The sequence below is a fragment of the Microcaecilia unicolor genome, chromosome 1, assembly GCF_901765095.1.
Source record: "Microcaecilia unicolor chromosome 1, aMicUni1.1, whole genome shotgun sequence".
Taxonomy (NCBI): domain Eukaryota; kingdom Metazoa; phylum Chordata; class Amphibia; order Gymnophiona; family Siphonopidae; genus Microcaecilia; species Microcaecilia unicolor.
Genome location: NC_044031.1, coordinates 491,034,865 through 491,053,721, shown reverse-complemented (window position 1 = coordinate 491,053,721; position 18,857 = coordinate 491,034,865). Strand labels below are relative to the sequence as shown.

Below are 18,857 nucleotides of genomic sequence, written 5' to 3'. Positions count from 1 at the left end.
CTCACATACCTTACCTTCCTCGATCGGGTCTAGTAATTTGCTTCACCCATTACAAGCTCTCTGGAGGGAGCTCATCTCCCTTTGGCATATATCAGCAGATACCTCTAACTTGTTGCCTATTCAGGGAAATGCCTTATTTACACTGGGCATGGATAATGCAACTTTTGGTCACTGGGGGGCTAAGAGTCTGCAATATCTGTCTCACATGTTGGAGGCTGATGGTAGGTTGAAATCTTTGACTCATCTCGGAGGTGATTCTTTCACCAGTCCAGGTGATGTTTTACCTATCATCAGCAATCCCACTTTATTGCATCTATGGATAACACATCTTTGAAAGCCCAACATACCCTTCAGGTTCAAATGCTTCTCCAAGGAGCGGGGGAGCACCACCTTTGTGTCTTCTGCTCTTTATAAAGCGCTTCTCCCTCTTCTTCCAGAAAGGGATTTCTCTGATCTGATATGCTTATGGAGTATAGATTGGCAGTGCTCCTCTTTCCTCCTTGGATTTCCTATCCTTGGTTAAATGAATCCCAAATCTTACTGTCAGTGCTGAGAGAATGTCAGCTTTGTTTATTGTACCATGCTTTTCTCACTCAAGAGCATCTGTTTAAAATGGGAAAGTTAGACTTCCCATGTTGTCAAAATGCCACCTGAATGTCAACACTTTGTTTCATGCTTTTTGGACTTGTCCTTGGATTCAGTTTTTCTGGAGATCAGTCCTCCGTTTTCTGGAGTCTTTATTGCAATCTCCGGTTCCTCTTGCTCCAGTGGGTCTTCTTCTAGACTGCCATGAACTTTCTGTGCAATAGAGTAAGAGTATGCGTCAGTTGATAAGGAAAGATAGCCTTGTGGGAAGAAATATTATCTTGGGAGTCTGGACGACTCCTGACCTCCCATTCTTTCGAGCCTGGCGCAACAATCTTCATGCTCTGATGCTTTTGGAGCACACGCAGGTTGGGGGCCCCCTCAAATGGACTCATTTTTTTTAATCAATCTGGGATGTCTATATATAGTCTCTATCACCCACAGCATGAAGTGGGATTCTCAATACTGTTTGACTCTGTTTTGTCTATTTACGATTTCTGGTGGGAGCTTTCCTGTAGGTGGGAGGGATGGGAATTGGTACTATTTCAAAAATACTGTTGACAATTTGTCTTATGCTTGTGATTTGTTATCCTGCATGTTCTGATCTCAAAAATAATTTAAACATAAGTAGAACTGCAGAACAGGGGAAATGAAACTTTATTTTCATTTAGTTCTCTGGTTAAACTAGTTACCACCACAAATGAAACTTTCAGAATTAAAGAAAAAAAAGTGTAAACTGATGATTTATAGCTTTAAAAAGATGCTCCATTAAAGCATGCAGATAATGTTCAAATCCCAATAAAAACTCCAGTTTTGGACATTTTACTAAAAACGTCCAAAATTCAAGTGGGGAATATAGCCATTTTCAAAACAGAAAAATGTCTATCTTTTTTTTTTTTTTTTTCGAAAATGATTATTTGCTAGATGTTTTTGTGCTCTTTGCGTTTTTTTGTTCCATTTTTAAAAAAAAAACAAATGTCCAAGTGAAAAACGCACAAAATCAAGCCGTGTTTTAAGATGGCAAGTGGATGCCTGTTTAGATGCTGTTTTATAAAGACACAGAAGGGAGCATTTCCAATGTGATGTCTAAGTCTGATTCTGGACATTTTGTTCAAAATGTCCAGAATCCAAATAGCAAATATAGCCATTTTCGAAACAGCAACATCGAAACAGCCGCATTGTGCCTGCCATGAATGGGAAAGCGAGGGGTACAAATGTAACAAAAAAAAAAAACATGTCTTCTTCTTTTTTTTTTATAAAAATGGCCACTTGCTAGATGTTTTTTTGCATTTATCTTTTTGGTTCATTTAAAAAAAAAAAAAAAAGTCCAAGTGAAAAACGCAGAAAATCAAGTCTTTGGGATGTAGGAGGAGCCAGCATTCTTAGTAGACAGACTACACAGACATCCTAGGAGAGCACTGGGGCACTGCAATGGACTTCAAATAAATGCTTCCAGGTACACATCTCACTGTTGCTCCCTTATCTTGTCGCTGAGCCCCCCAAAACCCACTTCCCAAAACTGTACACCACTACAGTAGCCCTTATGGGTGAAGGGGGCACTTATATGTGGGTACAGTGGGTTTCTGGTGAGTTTTGGAGGGTTCACAGTTTCCACCAAAAGTGCAACAGGTAAGGGGGAGGTATGGGCCTGGGTCCACCTGTCTGCAGTGCAGTGCAGCCATCACTAGACTACTCCAGGGACCTGCATGCTTCTCTGATTGACCTGAGTATAATATCTTAGGCTGGCAAGTAAATGTTTTAAATTACATTTTTGGGAGGTGGGATGGAGTTAATGACCACTGCTCATATTAGCCCTCTCCTCAAGTCACTTCACTGGCTCCCTATCCGTTTCAGCAAACAGTTCAGACTCCTCTTATTGACATGTAAGTGCATTCACTCTGCAGCTCCTCAGTACCTCTCCACTCTCATCTCTCCCTACACTCCTCCCCGGGAACTCCGTTCACTGGGTAAATCTCTCTTATCTGCACCCTTCTCCTCCACCGCTGACTCCAGACTCTGTTCCTTTTATCTTGCTTCACCATATGCCTGGAATAAACTTCCTGAGCCGGTCTGTCAAGCTCCATCTCTGGCCGTCTTCAAACCTAGGTTAAGAGCCCACCTTTTTGATGCTGCTTTTAACTCCTAACCCTTACTCACTTGTTCAGTACCCTTATTTTATTATCCCCACCTTAGTAATTCCCTTATCTCTTATTTGTCCTGTTTGTCTGTCCTAATTAGATTGTAAGCTCTGTCGAGCAGGGACTGTCTCTTCATGTTCAAGTGTACAGCACTGTGTACATTAAGTTGCGCTATAGAAATGATAAGTAGTAGTATTAGTAAGGGGAGGTCATCCCTGATTCCCTCCAGCAGTCATCTGGTCATTTAGGGCACTTTTTTGTGGTTTATTTGTTAATAAAACAGGTCTAGACTAAAATGTCCAAGTGTTAGGAACGACCAGATCCCGCCCTTAACACGCTCCTGTTATGACCCTTGTGATCTGAATGCACTTTTGACAGACTTTATAGGAAAACATCTAAAAATTGGTTTGAAAAATGTCCAAATGCAGATTTATGCCATTTTCTGGACATTTCTCTTTTGAAAATGAGCCCCATAGGCATCTATAGTGCTCATTTTCAAAGCATTTAGACTCACAAAGTTCCATAGGTTACTATCCATTTTCAAAAGAGATGGACGTCCAAGAAGTGACATAAATCGGCATTTGGACGTCCATCACACAGAAACGTCCAAATCGGTATAATCGAAACTGCATTTTGGACGTCTTTCTCAGAAGTCCGTCGGAAGGACGTTCAAATCTCAAGGGGCATATCGGGGGCGTGTTCATGCGGGACTTGGACGTCTTTGAGCCATAATGGAACAAAGCAAAAACGTTCAGCACTAAAACTTGGACATTTTATGCTAGACCTGTTTTTCTTACGAATAAGGCACAAAAGGTTGCTCCAAATGACCAGATGACCACTTGAGGGAATCAGGGATGACCTCCCCTTACTCCCCCAGTGGTCACTAACCCCCTCCCACCCCCAAAAAGTATGTTTAAGAACATTACTTGCCAGCCTCAGATATCATAATCAGGTCCATGACAGCAGCATGCAGGTCCCTGGAGTAGTTTAGTGCACTTCAGACAGGTAGACCCAGGCCCATCCCCCCACTACCTGTTACACTTGTGCAGGAAACTGTGAGCCCTCCAAAACCCACCAGAAACCCACTTACCCACATATAGCTGCCCCCTTCACCCGTAAGGGCTATGGTAGTGGTGTGCAGTTGGGGTAGTGGGTTTTGGGGGTCTCAGCACACAAGGTAAGTGAGCAACGGTCTAGCTCAAAACGTTTTAGTTTTAATCGTGGATGTTTTCATTTCATTATGGCTAAAAAATGTCCAGGTCTTAGGAACACCCAAATCCTGCCCTTAACAAATCCCCGACATGCCCCTTGAGATTTGGACGCATTGTAGACAAACTGCATAGAAAAATGTCTGGAAAATAGATTTAACTGATTTGGATGTTTTGGTGAGAAAAACTTCCAAATGCCGCTTTTTAGACGTTTTTCTCTTTTGAAGATGAGCCCCATCAGCACCTATGTGTCTTTATAAAATACTAGAATAAGAAGCAGAAATCACACGTACTTTTGCAGACATAGATACTTCCATCTGTCTTGGAACAGATTAGTGTATTTTAAGATCCTTACGTGTGTTTTTGAACTCCACCATGCTCTGCTCACACTCCTTCTCTATACATGCCTACCTTCAAAGTAAGCATCATTATGTCATGGTACATATTTGTATGTCAGTTGGTATTTTATAAGAGCCCATTTATGTGTGGAAATCAGTATTTTAACCACAAATATGGTTATAAAATTACCCTTATAAAGTTTCACATATTTTCAGTTGTCACTGTCATGTGAGTTGTCAGTGTTCCTTGTATTTCACTTAGGTATTTATTCAGTCTTTGTTTTAAGGTTTTTTTTTTTTTTATTCGCCTATTAAATCCTATTTTTATATGCTTTGGGCACACCAATCAGGATTCAGTTGACATTTTTTGCAACATGTCCCAGAAAAAGGCCACATCTACTGGTTTTACATTGCTTTGGGCATTGGCAGTTTTGAAGAGGAGCGCAATAGGGAAAGTAATGAGTACCTGGAACAGGAAGCAATGCAGTGACTTCGACATCATTGATGTCAATACTTAAAGAAATCTAATCGGCCCTTGAAACTCATGCATTGCTTGGATGATAGACACTGACCTTGAAGGACCTCAAATTCAATGTCTGCCGCAATGGTATCCATCTCCAGTGCATTACGGGAGGAAGCTTCTCTAAGGCATTGGAGAGCATTGGTGTCTTGATGCCTTCAATCAAGGCCTGATTACAGTGATGTGCAAAGATAAAGCCAGGCGAAACCAAGGCATTTCTCTTGAAGGTCTGAGTCTAGCACTCTGAAAATTCAGACTGTGAACCAGCTAGAGAATTTTTTTGTTTTTTACCATTAGATCTAACTCCACCTCATGAAAGGAAAAAATCCCTTTATGAGAAACTGTGTTTTATTGATATATTAATGAACTGATGGATGTCATTCCATTAAAGTTAGAAATGGAGGGAAACCCCCAGGGCAGAAACATTGAATATCTTCCAGCTCCCAAGAAAGCTTTAAAAGTGTCCATTCACAGAATTCTTAAAGGATATTCAGATGAGAATGTGGGAAACCCCCATCTTTCAGTTCATCCTGTTAATAAGTAGGTTGACTCAGTGTACAGAGTTCAGAAGGGGGAACCCCCGGAGAGAATAGAAAGAATGAAAAGTATTCAACAAAAACTAGAATACTGGTGTAATGCTTGGCAGTTGAAATTTGATGCAAAGAAACACAGAGTAGTTTACTTGAGAAGTAAAAACCCAAAGGAGCTGTATGAATTAAGGGAGAGGCGGATGTGCACAGACCGGGAGAGGAACCTTGGGGTGATTGTGTCTGAGGATCTCAAGGTAGTGAAACAGTGTGATGAACTGGTAACCAAAACCAGAAGAATGTTTGCCTGCATAACAAAAGGCATTACCAGCAGAAGAAAGGAGGTGTTAATACCTCTATACAAGTTATTGGTGAGGCCCTACTTAGAGTATTGTGTGCAGTTTTGGGGGCCGTATCTCACTAGGGGCATAAAAAGAGTTGAAACAATTCAGAGGAAGGTGACAAAAATGGTATCATGTTTGTGGCAAAAGACTTATGATTTATTTATTTATTTGTTACATTTGTATCCCACATTTTCCCACTTATTTGCAGGCTCAATGTGGCTTACATTGTACCGAGGAGGTGTTCGCCATCTCCGGTAGACAAACAAATACATGGAGTTGCTGTGGCGGATAAGGATCGTGTGTTAGAGACACATTGGGAATCATAGAGAGGAAGAGTTATGTATAGTCTGTTACAAGCTTTGGTATCGTTGTGTTGCAGGGTTTAGGCACTTACGTTGGGTTTGTAAGAGACTTGAAGTCCTGAATATGTGTATCCTTGAGGAAAGGATGCAGACATTTAAATATTTGAAAGGTATTAATATAATAACAAATCTTTTCCAGAGATGGGGAAATGGTAGAAATAGTTGTTGGGTTCTCGAGGCAGAACCGGAATTCGTGAGCCCTTAGACCACTGCCGAGGAGTGGCAGAGGCAGGCTAGACCATCCTGGAACCGGATACAAGGAAGAGCAGGACTGGAACTCCGGACTGGAGTAGCAACTGAGGCGGGCAAACTAGATCAGGCAGAACAGGAACAGCTTCACCTGCGCTTGACCACCGTTCCTCAGGAGTTGAGCCCCTGAATGCAGGTGGCCGACAGGACTTGCAGGACAGGGCAGGAACTGAAGGTCCAGAGGACCCCCCTCTGGGTCTAGAATACACGAGGGAGACTAGGCTAGGCACTAGACTAGAACTGAAGGCTGCCACGCTGCCACTAGGCAAAAACACAAGACAGACTAAGCAGACAGGGTAAACACAAAGGCTAGGCGGAAGCAGGGACTCGGATATACATACAAGCTTGGCAGAAGCAGAGGTTAGGAGGTACATACAAGCTTGACAGAAGCAGGGGTCAGGATATACATACAAGCTTGGCTGAAGCGGGTTCAGAATATGCAGACAAGCTTGGCAGAAACGGGGTTCAGAATAAGCATGCAAGCTTGGCAGAAACGGGGTTCAGGATATACATGCAAGCTTGGCAGAAGCAGGGTTCAGGATATACAGGCAAGCTTGGCAGAAGCAGGGTTCAGGATTAACACACAAGCTGGGCAGAAACAGGGGACAGGATTAACACACAAGCTGGGCAGAAACAGGGGACAGGATATACACATAAGCTGGGCAGAAGCAGGAATCAGGATATACACACAAGCTGGGCAAAGCAGGGCTCAGGCTATACACACAAGCTGGGCAGAAGCAGGGTTCAGGATATACATACAAGCTAGGTAGAAGCAGGACTCAGGACAAAGACATAAGCTGGTCAGGAGTTGCATACAAGCTAGGCAGAAGCAGGACTCAGGATATACACCCAAGCTGGGCAGAAGCACACAGAGAGTATCTGGGTTCAGGCAATAGTCAGAGACAGGCAGCAGGCAGAGAATATCCGGGTTCAGGCAGTAGTCAGAGACAGGCAGCAAGCAGAGAATATCTGGGTTCAGGCAATAGTCAGAGACAGGCAGCAAGCAGAGAATAAACCAGGAACTAGCAGAGGTCAGGGCAAAGGCTGAAGCTCCAGTAGCTAAAAGACACAGACTGAGAGCACAGCAATGGCTGAAGCTACAGTAGCTAACAACCACAGACAGGGAACACACCGAGGCTGAAGCATCAGTAGCTCCACACACAGTGAAGCACCAGAAGGACTAGCAGTCCACAGATGCAACAAGCAGAAGGGCAAGAGCCCAAAGCAGGAAGGGCAAGAGCCCAAAGCAAGGCTATGTAGCAGCGCAACAGTACACTGACTAACCTGACGCCCTTTTGGCAATGCAAAGGTCCTGAATACAAGTACAGCACTTCCTTATAAAGGCTCTCACTGATGATGTCACCTACAGCAGGACAGAAGCAGGGAACACACTGACACCAAAGAGAGGCTTGAAACACACAGGAAGTGAGCACACAGGAAGGACAGACAGGAGCCATCTTGGAAGCTGGAACAGAACAGGCAGAAGCCATCTTAGATGCTGGCCAGGCAGCAGCCATCTTGGAAGCTGGCCAGGCAGGAACCATCCCGGAAGCTGCACTTCGAGGGATCAGGTGAGCAAAAGAGGAGTCATGACCATGGACGTAACAATAGTGGACATGATTTGAAGTTGCAGAGTAGTACACTTAGGAATAAAATCAGCAAATTTGTTTTCAATGAGAGAGTGGTGGATGCAGCCTTCCAATGCTAGGAATGAAGACAGTGGCGGAATTCAAAAATGAATAAACACAGAAAAAGATGGTACCTAAGTAACGCTTAAATCACTTCACGACCACTGATTATATTACTAAGGGCAGGATAGGGAAAGTAAGACCAGTGCCAGATGGACTTCTACTGTCTGTGCCCCGTAAATGACAAAGACAAATCAGCATTAACTATGAGTAGTTTATACTACATTCATATCATATCATATGCTATGAGTGTGGGTGCTGGAGAAGATGTGTTAAGGTTGAAACTAGCAAGTAAAATGTTGTTAGCAATATTGCTGGCTTATTGATTTAAGACATGTATTGATAATGATTGTGACTGTGCTGCAGTCATAATAATAATGCAGCTGTGGCTGCCATGTTGGACAGACTGGATGAACCATGCAGGTCTTTGTTTGCCATCACTTACTATGTTGTTATGCAGAAGATGTAGCTTATTACCATTTCATAACGGTCTAATCCACTGTCCAAAGGGCCTATAGTTTCAAGTCTCATTCTGTGAGTTCCTGGAAAGGAAAGCTGAAGACACTGGAGTCTTTTGGAAGGAATTCTTTAAGAACACTACGTTTCTTGCTTAGCTTCTTACCAGATCTTCATCAGCATGTACATGTGAAAGACTGTATATATGATGGAGGAGTTTATAGACACCCTCTTTCAAGAGAAGGTCACACAGCTTCATTCTCTAGTGGGTAAAGGGAAGGATTGTGGAAAATACATGGGCTGAGCAACCTATGATATTTCTGAGATAGTATCAAGAGTTTCTGCTATGTGTCTTAGAGTGCCCAAAGACTCTCCAGGCTTCAGTCCTATGGTGTTAATTCAGTCTTTGTGATATTTTTTCATTTTAAGTAGCCTTTTCTGTTGATGATTACCATTTGTTTTAGGAAGTAGTATGCCCAACATGTACCTTAACCTGCAAGACAGAGAAATAAAAAGAACAATGGAATTAAGTATCTTTATCACCAGGTTCCATGAGTGCAGGATTCTGAATGAAGCAAAGGTACATGGACCTCAGCCAGGGACTGGCATTGAAATTACCAAACAAGGGGCAATATAAAAACATTAGAACTATAACTCATGTTAATAGTTATTTACTCCTCCCCCCTTTTCATGTCTGAATGTGTTGTTTATTTTTTTGTTTTTATTTGATTTTTTTTTTTTTTGGTGTGATTAATTTGAAATCTTCAGTGTGTGTGTGTGTGTGTGTGTGTGTGTTTTGCACTTCTGTGATTTTTATGCTACACCTCACCTTGGGGACATTTGTAATAAGGTGAGAAATTAGTGTCCAAAATAATTAGAAGGTGCTTGTTTGAAAAAAGACAGGCATATTAATGAGCCTCTTTTATATAACTGGATCATAGACTATGCCAAGCAAGTTGAAAGATTAAATATTCTCTAGCTGAACTTGAACCAACAATTTGTTGGGATAAGAAGCTCCTGCTCTGCTTTTGAGACACTGGGTGGCTTTAGGTTGGTATAAACAATGAGGGTTTGAGTACAGTGTACACTGTATGGCTAAGATATGCAAACACATCCCTGAAGAAATGGATAGGTTCTCAAGGATTACAAATGGGCTCACTTGTTCCCAGCCAGGGCTTTTTTTTTCCTGGCAGCATTTTCCTGCTGTCTGCCTGCTCAAACTTCCATGCAGACACCAACTGCTTACAGGCTATCAATCTCCCCTTTTGCTACTGCCTTCTCCTTTCCTTTCCTTGATCATCTCCACCCCCTGTCTATCATATACAATCAGGATGCTTCTTTTGTGGTGTTGGCTACTTTTCTTTTCCTCATGGCAGTGTGGGTTCACTGAATTGTTTGAATTGTGTTATGATTTGTAGATATAAAGTGCTTTATAGTTATGAGGGAGAGGAGAGGAGCTAGCACCAAGGGAAGAGGAATGGTAAAGAAGCAAAAGACATGATGGTGCTTAGGGAGGAAAACCCTAGCTCGATCTTGGGCTGGAGAAATGGAGAATGGGAACTGGCCTCTGCTCTTATACTGCTCTTGACCCCCAAATGGTAGTACCATGATATTTCCACTAGGGGTCACTGGTACCAATTTTAACCCAGGACTGACTGGCTGTGAGTAGGAGCAACTGGGGACCCCACTAGATAGCAATGATTACTAAAGGTAGGCCCTCAAGGGGATCTACAGGAAAGTAGGGGATCTTCAGGGCAGCGCAGGAGAGGAACTTGTATTTGGGGGGAGGCAATGGGAGGTTCTTTACGGAAAACAAAAAAATATAATACTGAATGCACAGGTTTATTTGTTTGTCCTTTATTAGAATGTTTACTCCAGTCATCCATTTTCTTTGGAGAAGATTTGTGAGTAATGCTAGATTGTGGTATGTTATGAATTTCAATTGGCAAATGTATACTAACAAATGTTTCCATCCTTCCTGCCTAGACCAATTTTAATACAGTTTTAACAAGGGAACGAATGAAGAAAGAGAATATTATAAATGACCTTAGTGACAAATTGAAAATGATAGTGCAACAACAAGAAAGAGATAAAGGTGAGTAAAACTTTATGAATTAAACATAATCAGTAGATATGGGAGTAATTTTATAGTTGTATGCACAGGTAAAAAGTAGGCACATGGTTTTCTCTGTTCAGACTGCTAGATTTTCACAGCATAAGCATATTTGTACTTCTGCTTTGAAAATTAGCCCAGGAAAACATATGCACTTGTCTGTTGATAAGAGGCATTAATCAGGCATGCAAATGAATCAGCCAGCCGCACCAGCACAAAACAGCTCTCCCAGACTTCAGAATTAAGCATTTCCCTTCCTGTGTAAGGTGATCTCCTCAGCACCTCAATTTTGTGTTTTCTGCTCTGCCAAACGGACATGAAAAAAAAATTATTCCGTATTTGAGAAGTTTACAGCCTCTGTATGTTTCTGAATTTGCTTTTATTTATTTTTTGTTATTTTCAGTTCCTTGTATTCTTCAACCAAAATGTCCCAACAGAGTCGTAGTCTCTACCCCTGCCCGCAATGTAAAAGAAAGAACCCAAATTTCAAAACTCACTCCAGATGCCTAATTTGTCTGGACGCAAACCACAATCAGAATGACAGCAACCATTATAAGCACAAAATAACTGCCTGAACTAGTTCTGCAATCACTACAAAGAGACTTCTGCTTGCCTAGAAAAAGATGGTTATCGCCTGTACAGAAATTGGTTTACTTTACACATTCTAGTAGATCATCCTTGACGGAAGTTCATCCTCTTCCCCATTCAGTGACTTTAAGAATTTAGCCACAAAGAAACTTCAGCAGTTATCCAGACATTAGCTTCCAGTGGCCGCTCAAATTACATTTAAGATACTATGTTTGGTATGCAGATCATTTCATTTGGGACTTCCAGTTTACCTTTTGAAAAAGTTGGAGATATATATTCCTCAATGGACACTTCAATCCTCTCAAAAAGGTTTTATTATGTTGGACTTTTGCTTTTTAACTCTTTAATGAGTTTTTTTTTTTTTTTTTTTTGCAAACTTCTAAAAACTTGATTATTTCAATAATGTTTAACTAAATCTGTTATTTTATTTGTATTTTATTAGATTGTTTGTTGTGTTTGAAATTTGTATTGCATTTTGTGGTTTGTAAACCGCTTGAACACTTTGGTAAGAGGCAGTATATAAAATCAATAAATTCAATCCAATCAAATTTAATTCATATTGAAATAAAGCTCCTCGGAGGTTTCCAGGCACAAAGCACAATCATCTTTTGAATGCTTGCACAAGCCTAAGGAGAAGAGATTACCTCTAAGGTTCCTTCCAAATCACAGGAGAAGCACAGACATATTAGCATTCTTTCACAAGGAGCTTCTCCTAAGCTCAGACCTGTTTAACTGTCCTCCTGTACTGTCTGTGCCATCTAGGAGACTCCACTAGGATGCTAGCATAGTCAAATCTGGTCCTATATTAGTGCAGTCATTTCAACAACTTCTGCACAGATAAACCAGCGCAAGGGCCAGTGCACGTCATGAGCAGACTGCTTCAGAGCAATATATATTTTATACTGATAGTGCATAACTATACAGCGTCAGATGGCATCAACTTCTGTATTATTGATAGTTGCCAATGAATCTTCTATTTTGCTACTTCTTCTAGAGCAGCCTTATTCATTCAACAAATTTAACAAAAGCTACTGTAAGTATCTGCCATTTAAAACACCAAAAAAAAAGAAAGAGGCTGGTGCTAAAGAATGAAAGAGGAAAAAGTCCACAAGTTTATAACTTGGCATGTCCACGTCTCACCAAAGCAAGGCTGCATCAGGGGTCACAATCTGTTGGAAATTCTTGATGCATGAAACAGTCGCATAACCAAAAATGTACCCAGAGAAAGATACTTACTGTCACTGAAAAAAAAATCTAAAAGGCTGAGCTTTCAAAGGTTAGGAGTTGACATCAGGTGAGCATTTTGTGCAAAAATACAATATTGGAAGCTCAGATCAGATGTATTTTCACATTTTAGAAAAGGCAAAAGGAAGTCCAAACAACACCTGACATGGTTAAAAGGTGGGGGTGAAAGAGGCTATTATAGCTAAAAGAACATATGTCAAAAACATGAAAAAAGAATCCAGATGAAGAAATAGGAAACATCATAAGCATGGCCAAATTAGATGCAAATTGTTGATAAAGAAGGCAAAAAGAAAATTTGTAATTTTAATTATGGGATGCTGGCCTGTTCATTAATATAAACTCTAAATTCTTTTGTGAACCGCCTTGAACTTTTGGTTAAGATGGTATATAAATAACTGGCAATGTCCTGTTGTGAATTGAGGACTGGTGGAAAGAGAGAAAACAGAGATCAGGGTTAAATGATCAGTGTTTTCAATGGAGAAAGGTAAATAGTTTAGTGCTCCAGGAATCTGTAATGGGGCCACTGCCCTTTAATATATTTGTAAATGATCTAATGAGTGTGGTCATCACACCAAAGGAGGATCTTGTGAGACCGGGAGACCAGACATTCAAATAGAAGATGAAATTCAATGTGGCCAAGTGCAAAGTGATGCAAACAGGGAAGAATAACCCAAATTGTACTTACATAATATTAGGTTCCACATTATGAATCACCACTAGGAAGTGAATTTAGGCATCATTATTCATGATATGTTGAAATCTTCCGATGATTATGCAACAGTGGCCAAAAGAACAAACAGAATGCTGGGTATTATTAGGTAAAGAATAGAGGATAAAACATAAAATATTACATTGCTTCTAGATGGCTCCATGGTGCAACTGCACCTTGATTTTTATATGAAATTCTGGTCATTGCATCTCAAAAAAAAGATACAGAGAAGGACAAACAAAATGATAAAGGGAATAGAATAACTGTCATATCAAGAAAGGCTTAAGAGATTTAGGGTCTTCATCTTGGGGTGGCTCAGGAGAGGACTATAATAGAGGTGTACAAAAGTGGAGTGGAATGTGTATACATGAATCAATTGTTTACTCTTTCAAAAAATACAAAAGCTAGGGGATACGCTGTAAAGTTAATAATATTACTTTTAAAAAAGCAGAACTCATTGACAGAGGATATGATAATAAAAATTGGACAAATTCGTGAAGGAAAAGTCCATAAACTCTTAAGGTAGACTGAGGGAAAGCCACTAATTATTTTGACTGTTATCTCCTTTCAGAGATAATATCCCTCCAAAGTATTCTTCCTACCCTACGTACAGGGGGTTGGGCACAAATTTCTTTAACAGTGGGAGCATAGGATACAACAGATTCCGGGGCTCTTACCATTATAAAAATGAGCTACCACGTCAGGTTCCACACTCTGCCTCAGAGTTGGTGAGCCCTAGAGCAGCAGTCAGGTTTGCGCTGCCCGCCAAACTTAGTGGTCAGGCAGACCCTGACTGGCGACAGGCGAGTCATGTCCTGGTTAGGAAGGACTGGAACTGTGGACTGGCAGATGCACTGGAGCTTGAAGACTGAAGGAGAGCTTACTGGAGCTGACACTGGGGGCACACAGGTGCTGGAAATGAAGAGCTGGGGCACTGAAGACGGACTGGCACTGGACCTGAAGAGTTCTGAAGCTAGAGAATGAAGACAGAAGGAACGCTGCAACTCACACTGAGCAAGGCATGGAGACCTGTTGCAGAGGCAGAGAGAGCCATTGAGACATGGCTCAATGGTTCCCATGAATGGGATGCAAACATACCAGGCTATAATCTATTTAGGAAGGATAGAGATGGTCGTAAAGGTGAAGTAGTAGCTCTGTATGTGAGAAATGATATCGCAGCGACTGAAATGACAGGGACCTGGGGAAAGGAAGAAGTGATATGGATCACCTTAAAAAGAGATGATAGAACCTCTGTCCACATGGGGGTTGTCTACAGACCTCCAACACACAATTGGAGGAACTAGATAAAGATCTGATCGCAGATATTCAAAAGTTGGGAAAGAAGAGAGAGGTACTGTTGCTGGGAGATTTCAATCTGCCGGATGTAGATTGGAAGGTTCCATCTGCGGAATCGGAAAGAAGTAGAGAGATCGTGGATACTTTCCAAAGTGCTCTGCTCAGACAAATGGTGACGGAACCCACGAGGGTGGGAGCGACGCTGGATCTGGTGCTCACAAATGGGGAGAGTATGTCAAATGTCCGAGTGGGTGCCCACCTGGGCAGCAGTGACCATCAAACAGTTTGGTTTGATATGACAGCTGAAGTGGAAGGCGGCCACTCAAAACTCAAAGTCCTGGATTTCAAGCATGCTGACTGTAGTAAAATGGGGGAATACCTGAGGAAGGAGCTGATGGGCTGGGAGGACGTATGAGAAGTGGAAGGACAGTGGTCCAGGCTGAAAGAAGATATAAATATGGCCACAAACCTTTATGTAAGGAAGAGGAAATAAAAGCAAGAGAAAAAGGAAACCAATATGGTTCTCCAAGCAAGTGGCTGAGAAAATAAAGGCTAAAGAGTTGACGTTCCTGAAATACAGAAAAACTCAAAAAGAGGAACACGGAGAGGAATACCGGATGAAACTGAAAGAAGCCAAGAGAGAGATACGTCTGGTGTAAGCGCAAGCGGAAGAATAAATGGCTAGAAATGCAAGGAGGGGTGACAAAAATTTCTGCAGGTATATTAGTGTAAGGAGGAAGACTAAAAAGGGAATTATGAGACTGAAAAATGCTGCAAACCGCTATGTAGATAATAATGAAGAAAATGCAAATTTGCTAAATAGATACTTTTGTTCTGTTTTCAGAGAAGAAAATCCTGGAGAAAGGACCACAATTGACTGGCAAAAGTACATATGAGAATGGAGTGGATATAGCACCGTTCACGGAACAGTGTGTATGAACAACTTGAAAATCTAAAGGTGGACAAAGCCGTGGGACCGGACGGGATCCACCCCAGGATATTGAGGGAGCTCAGAGAGGTTCTGGCGGGTCCTCTTAAAGATTTGTTTAATAAATCCTTGGAGACAGGAGAGGTTCCGTGGGATTAGAGAACAGCGGACGTGTTCCCTTTTCACCAAAGTGGTGATAAGGAAGAAGCTGGAAACTACAGTCCGGTAAGCCTCACTTCGGTTATTGTAAAAGTAATGGAAGCGATGCTGAAGGAAAGGATAGTGAATTTCCTGGAAGCCAATAAGTTGCAAGATCCGAAACAACATGGTTTTACCAAAGGTAAATCGTGCCAAACGAATCTCATTGAATTCTTTGGGTGACCAGAGAATTGAATCAGGGACGTGCTATAGACGTAATCTTCTTACGTTTCAGCAAAGCTTTTGACACGGTTCCCCACAGGAGGCTCTTGAATAAACTTGACAGGCTAAAGATAGGACCCGACGTGGTGAACTGGATTAGGAACTGGTTGACGGACAGACGCCAGAGGGTGGTGGTTAATGGACTTCGCTCGGATGAGGGAAAGGTGAGTAGTGGAGTGCCTCAGGGATCGGTGCTGGGGCCAATTCTGTTCAATATATTTGTGAGTGACATTGCCGAAGGGTTAGACGGTAAAGTTCGCCTTTTTGTGGATGATACTAATATTTGTAACAGAGTGGACACCCCGGAGGGAGTGGAAAACATGAAAAAGGATCTGCAGAAGCTAGAAGAATGGTCTAAGGTTTGGCAATTAAAATTCAATGCGAAGAAATGCAAAGTGATGCACTTAAGGAGTAGAAATCCACGGGAGACATATGTGTTAGGCAGTGAGTGTCTGATAGGTACAGACGGGGAGAGGGATCTTGGGATGATAGTATCTGAGGATCTGAAGGGGACGAAACAGTGTGACAAAGCGGTGGCTGTAGCTAGAAGGTTGCTAGGCTGTATAGAGACAGGTGTGACCAGCAGAAGAAAAGAGGTTTTAATGCCCCTGTATAAGTCGTTGGTGAGGCCCCACCTGGAGTGTTGTGTTCAGTTTTGGAGGCCGTATCTCGCTAAGGATGTAAAAAGAATTGAAGCGGTGCAAAGAAAAGCTACAAGAATGGTATGGGATTTGCATTACAAGACGTATGAGAAGAGACTTGCGGACCTGAACATGTATACCCTGGAGGAAAGGAGAAACAGGGGTGATATAATACAGACGTTCAAATATTTGAAAGGTATTAATCCGCAACTGAATCTTTTCTGTAGATGGGAGGGCGGTAGAACTAGAGGACATAAAATGAGATTGAAGGGGGGCAGAGTCAAGAAAAATGTCAGGAAGTATTTTTTCACATAGAGAGTGGTGGATACTTGGAATGCCCTCCCGCGGGAGGTGGTGGAGATGAAAACGGTAACGGAATTCAAAAATGCTTCGGATAAACATAAAGGAATCCTGTTCAGAAGGAATGGATCCTCAGAAGGTTAGCGGAGATTGGGTGGCAGAGCCGGTGTTGGGAGGCGGGGCTGGTGGTGGGCAGACTTCTATGGTCTGTGCCCTGAAATGGCAGATACAAATCAAGGTCAGGTATACACATTAAAGTAGCACATGTGAGTTTATCTTGTTGGGCAGACTGGATGGACTGTGTGGGTCTTTCTCTGCCGTCATCTACTATGTTAATACAGTATATGAAGTGTCTGCCAGCTTCCTATAAGGGCCCTGCTCCCCGACTTCATCACAGTGCTCCTGGATATTGCTGCCACTGGCCAAAAAATAAAAAGTCCCCACCCACATATGCCTAGAAGGGCCTGCCGGCCAGAGGAGAAAGTGTTCAGACGACAGTGGGCCTGAAGATGCTGAAAGCAGCAGTGCTCGCAACCTTTTGTGCCGGAGGAGCAGCCGGAGACAACAGAACCCGATGCCGAGGTGAATCAGGATGCAAAGGGTACAAGTGTGACAGTAACCCCTTCCCAAACACCCCTCCCCCTCCTCTCCATCTAGGTTTGGGTCTGTGGAGAAAAAAATATGATAATACCTTCTGATAAGCAAAGGAGCATGGATGTGAGTTGCCAGTTCCCAAGATTTCTCTTCAGGGCTATGTTCTTTCCATAACGATGAGGTACTGAAGTCTGCCATGCCTTCTCCTGGAGTCTAGAATGTCTTGTACTTTGTACTCCTTGTCTGGGTCCACAGCCACAGTAGAGGGTCCTGGCCATTTACTCCTCTTGATTTATTAGTACGGGCTTGAGAAGGGACACATGGAAGGTGTTATGGACCCATAATGTAGATGGTAATCTCAGTTGGTATGAGAAAAATCTTACTCTACCAAGGACTGGGTAAGGCCCAATAAACCAGGGAGTGAACTTAGTAGAAGGAGTCTTAAATCGAAGGTTCTAGGTGGTACTACTGCTACTACTATTTAGCATTTCTATAGCGTTACAAGGCATACGCAGCGCTGCACAAACATAGATGAAAGACAGTCCCTGCTCTAAGAGCTTACAATCTAATAGTCCCTGCTCAAAGAGCTTACAATCTAATAAACAACCAAGTCCCCAGGCCGAAATTGGGGAGCAGGAAGTCTCTTCTTGTCTGCCTGTTTTCTGTATCACTTGGCTGCTTGAATTAAGAGTTCTCTAGTCCTCTTCCATTGATTACTGAGGGACACAACTGTAACCTTGGCAGCCGGTACTGTGGCAGACACAGATATGGACAAAGGTACCCTGGGGTACTATCCAAACACAATCTGGAAAGGAGATGAACCGGAGGATTCACTCACATGATTATTATAGCTGAATTTGACCTAGGGTTACAATTGTGACCAGTCATTCTGTTGGACAGACACAAAACTGCGCAGGAAAGTTTTCAAGATTTGATTAACTCTTTCAGTTTGACCATTGGTTTGGGAATGGTACCTGGAGAAGTTCAGAGTAATTCGTAGAGTTTTACATAAGCTTCGCCAGAACCTAGAAGTAAACTGGATCCCTTGATTGGAAACAATGAATTCTGGCAATCCATGTAGGCAAAAGATTCCTTTAAAGAAGTATTGAGCCAGATTAGGTGCAGATGGTAATCCAGGTAGGAGAATGAAGTGGGCCATCTTAGAAAATCAGTCAACAACCACCCTTATTGTGGTAAACCCTTTAGAGTCAAGGAGATCCGTTATGAAATCCATATCTGGGTCCTTGGAAACTCTGGAACTTGAAGAGGTTGAAATACTCCCCCATGGGTGTGAACGAGAAGTCTTATGGCAAGCACAGACAAGACAGGAGGCCACAAAATCGCACATATCCTTTTTCTTCTGTGGCCACCAATATGTCCAGGATATGAGCTCCAGCATTTTGCGAACTCTGGGGTGTCCAGTGATGTTGGAATCATGTCCCCATCTTAGCACAGTGTCCTGGAGGCATTTGGACACCACAGTCTTGCCGGGGGAACTGGCATGGGCGCTGCTGCAGGATCTTGGCTGAGGCTATCACAGTCTGATAATCAGAATTCTCATCAGTAGGCTCGAATGAATGGGAAAGGGCATCAGCCTGGCAGGCAGAA

At 42.3% G+C, this 18,857-nt stretch overlaps 1 protein-coding gene across 6 annotated transcripts in view; it reads left to right on the top strand.

The window, feature by feature from the left end:
• RB1CC1 (RB1 inducible coiled-coil 1) overlaps positions 1-18,857 on the top strand; it is a 387,073-nt gene that overhangs the window by 293,039 nt on the left and 75,177 nt on the right. For all 6 annotated transcript variants that reach the window (XM_030214384.1, XM_030214360.1, XM_030214376.1 and 3 more), the window contains one exon: positions 10,402-10,510. In XM_030214384.1, the coding sequence (XP_030070244.1) occupies positions 10,402-10,510 (109 nt within the window). The remainder of the gene's footprint in view (positions 1-10,401; positions 10,511-18,857) is intronic.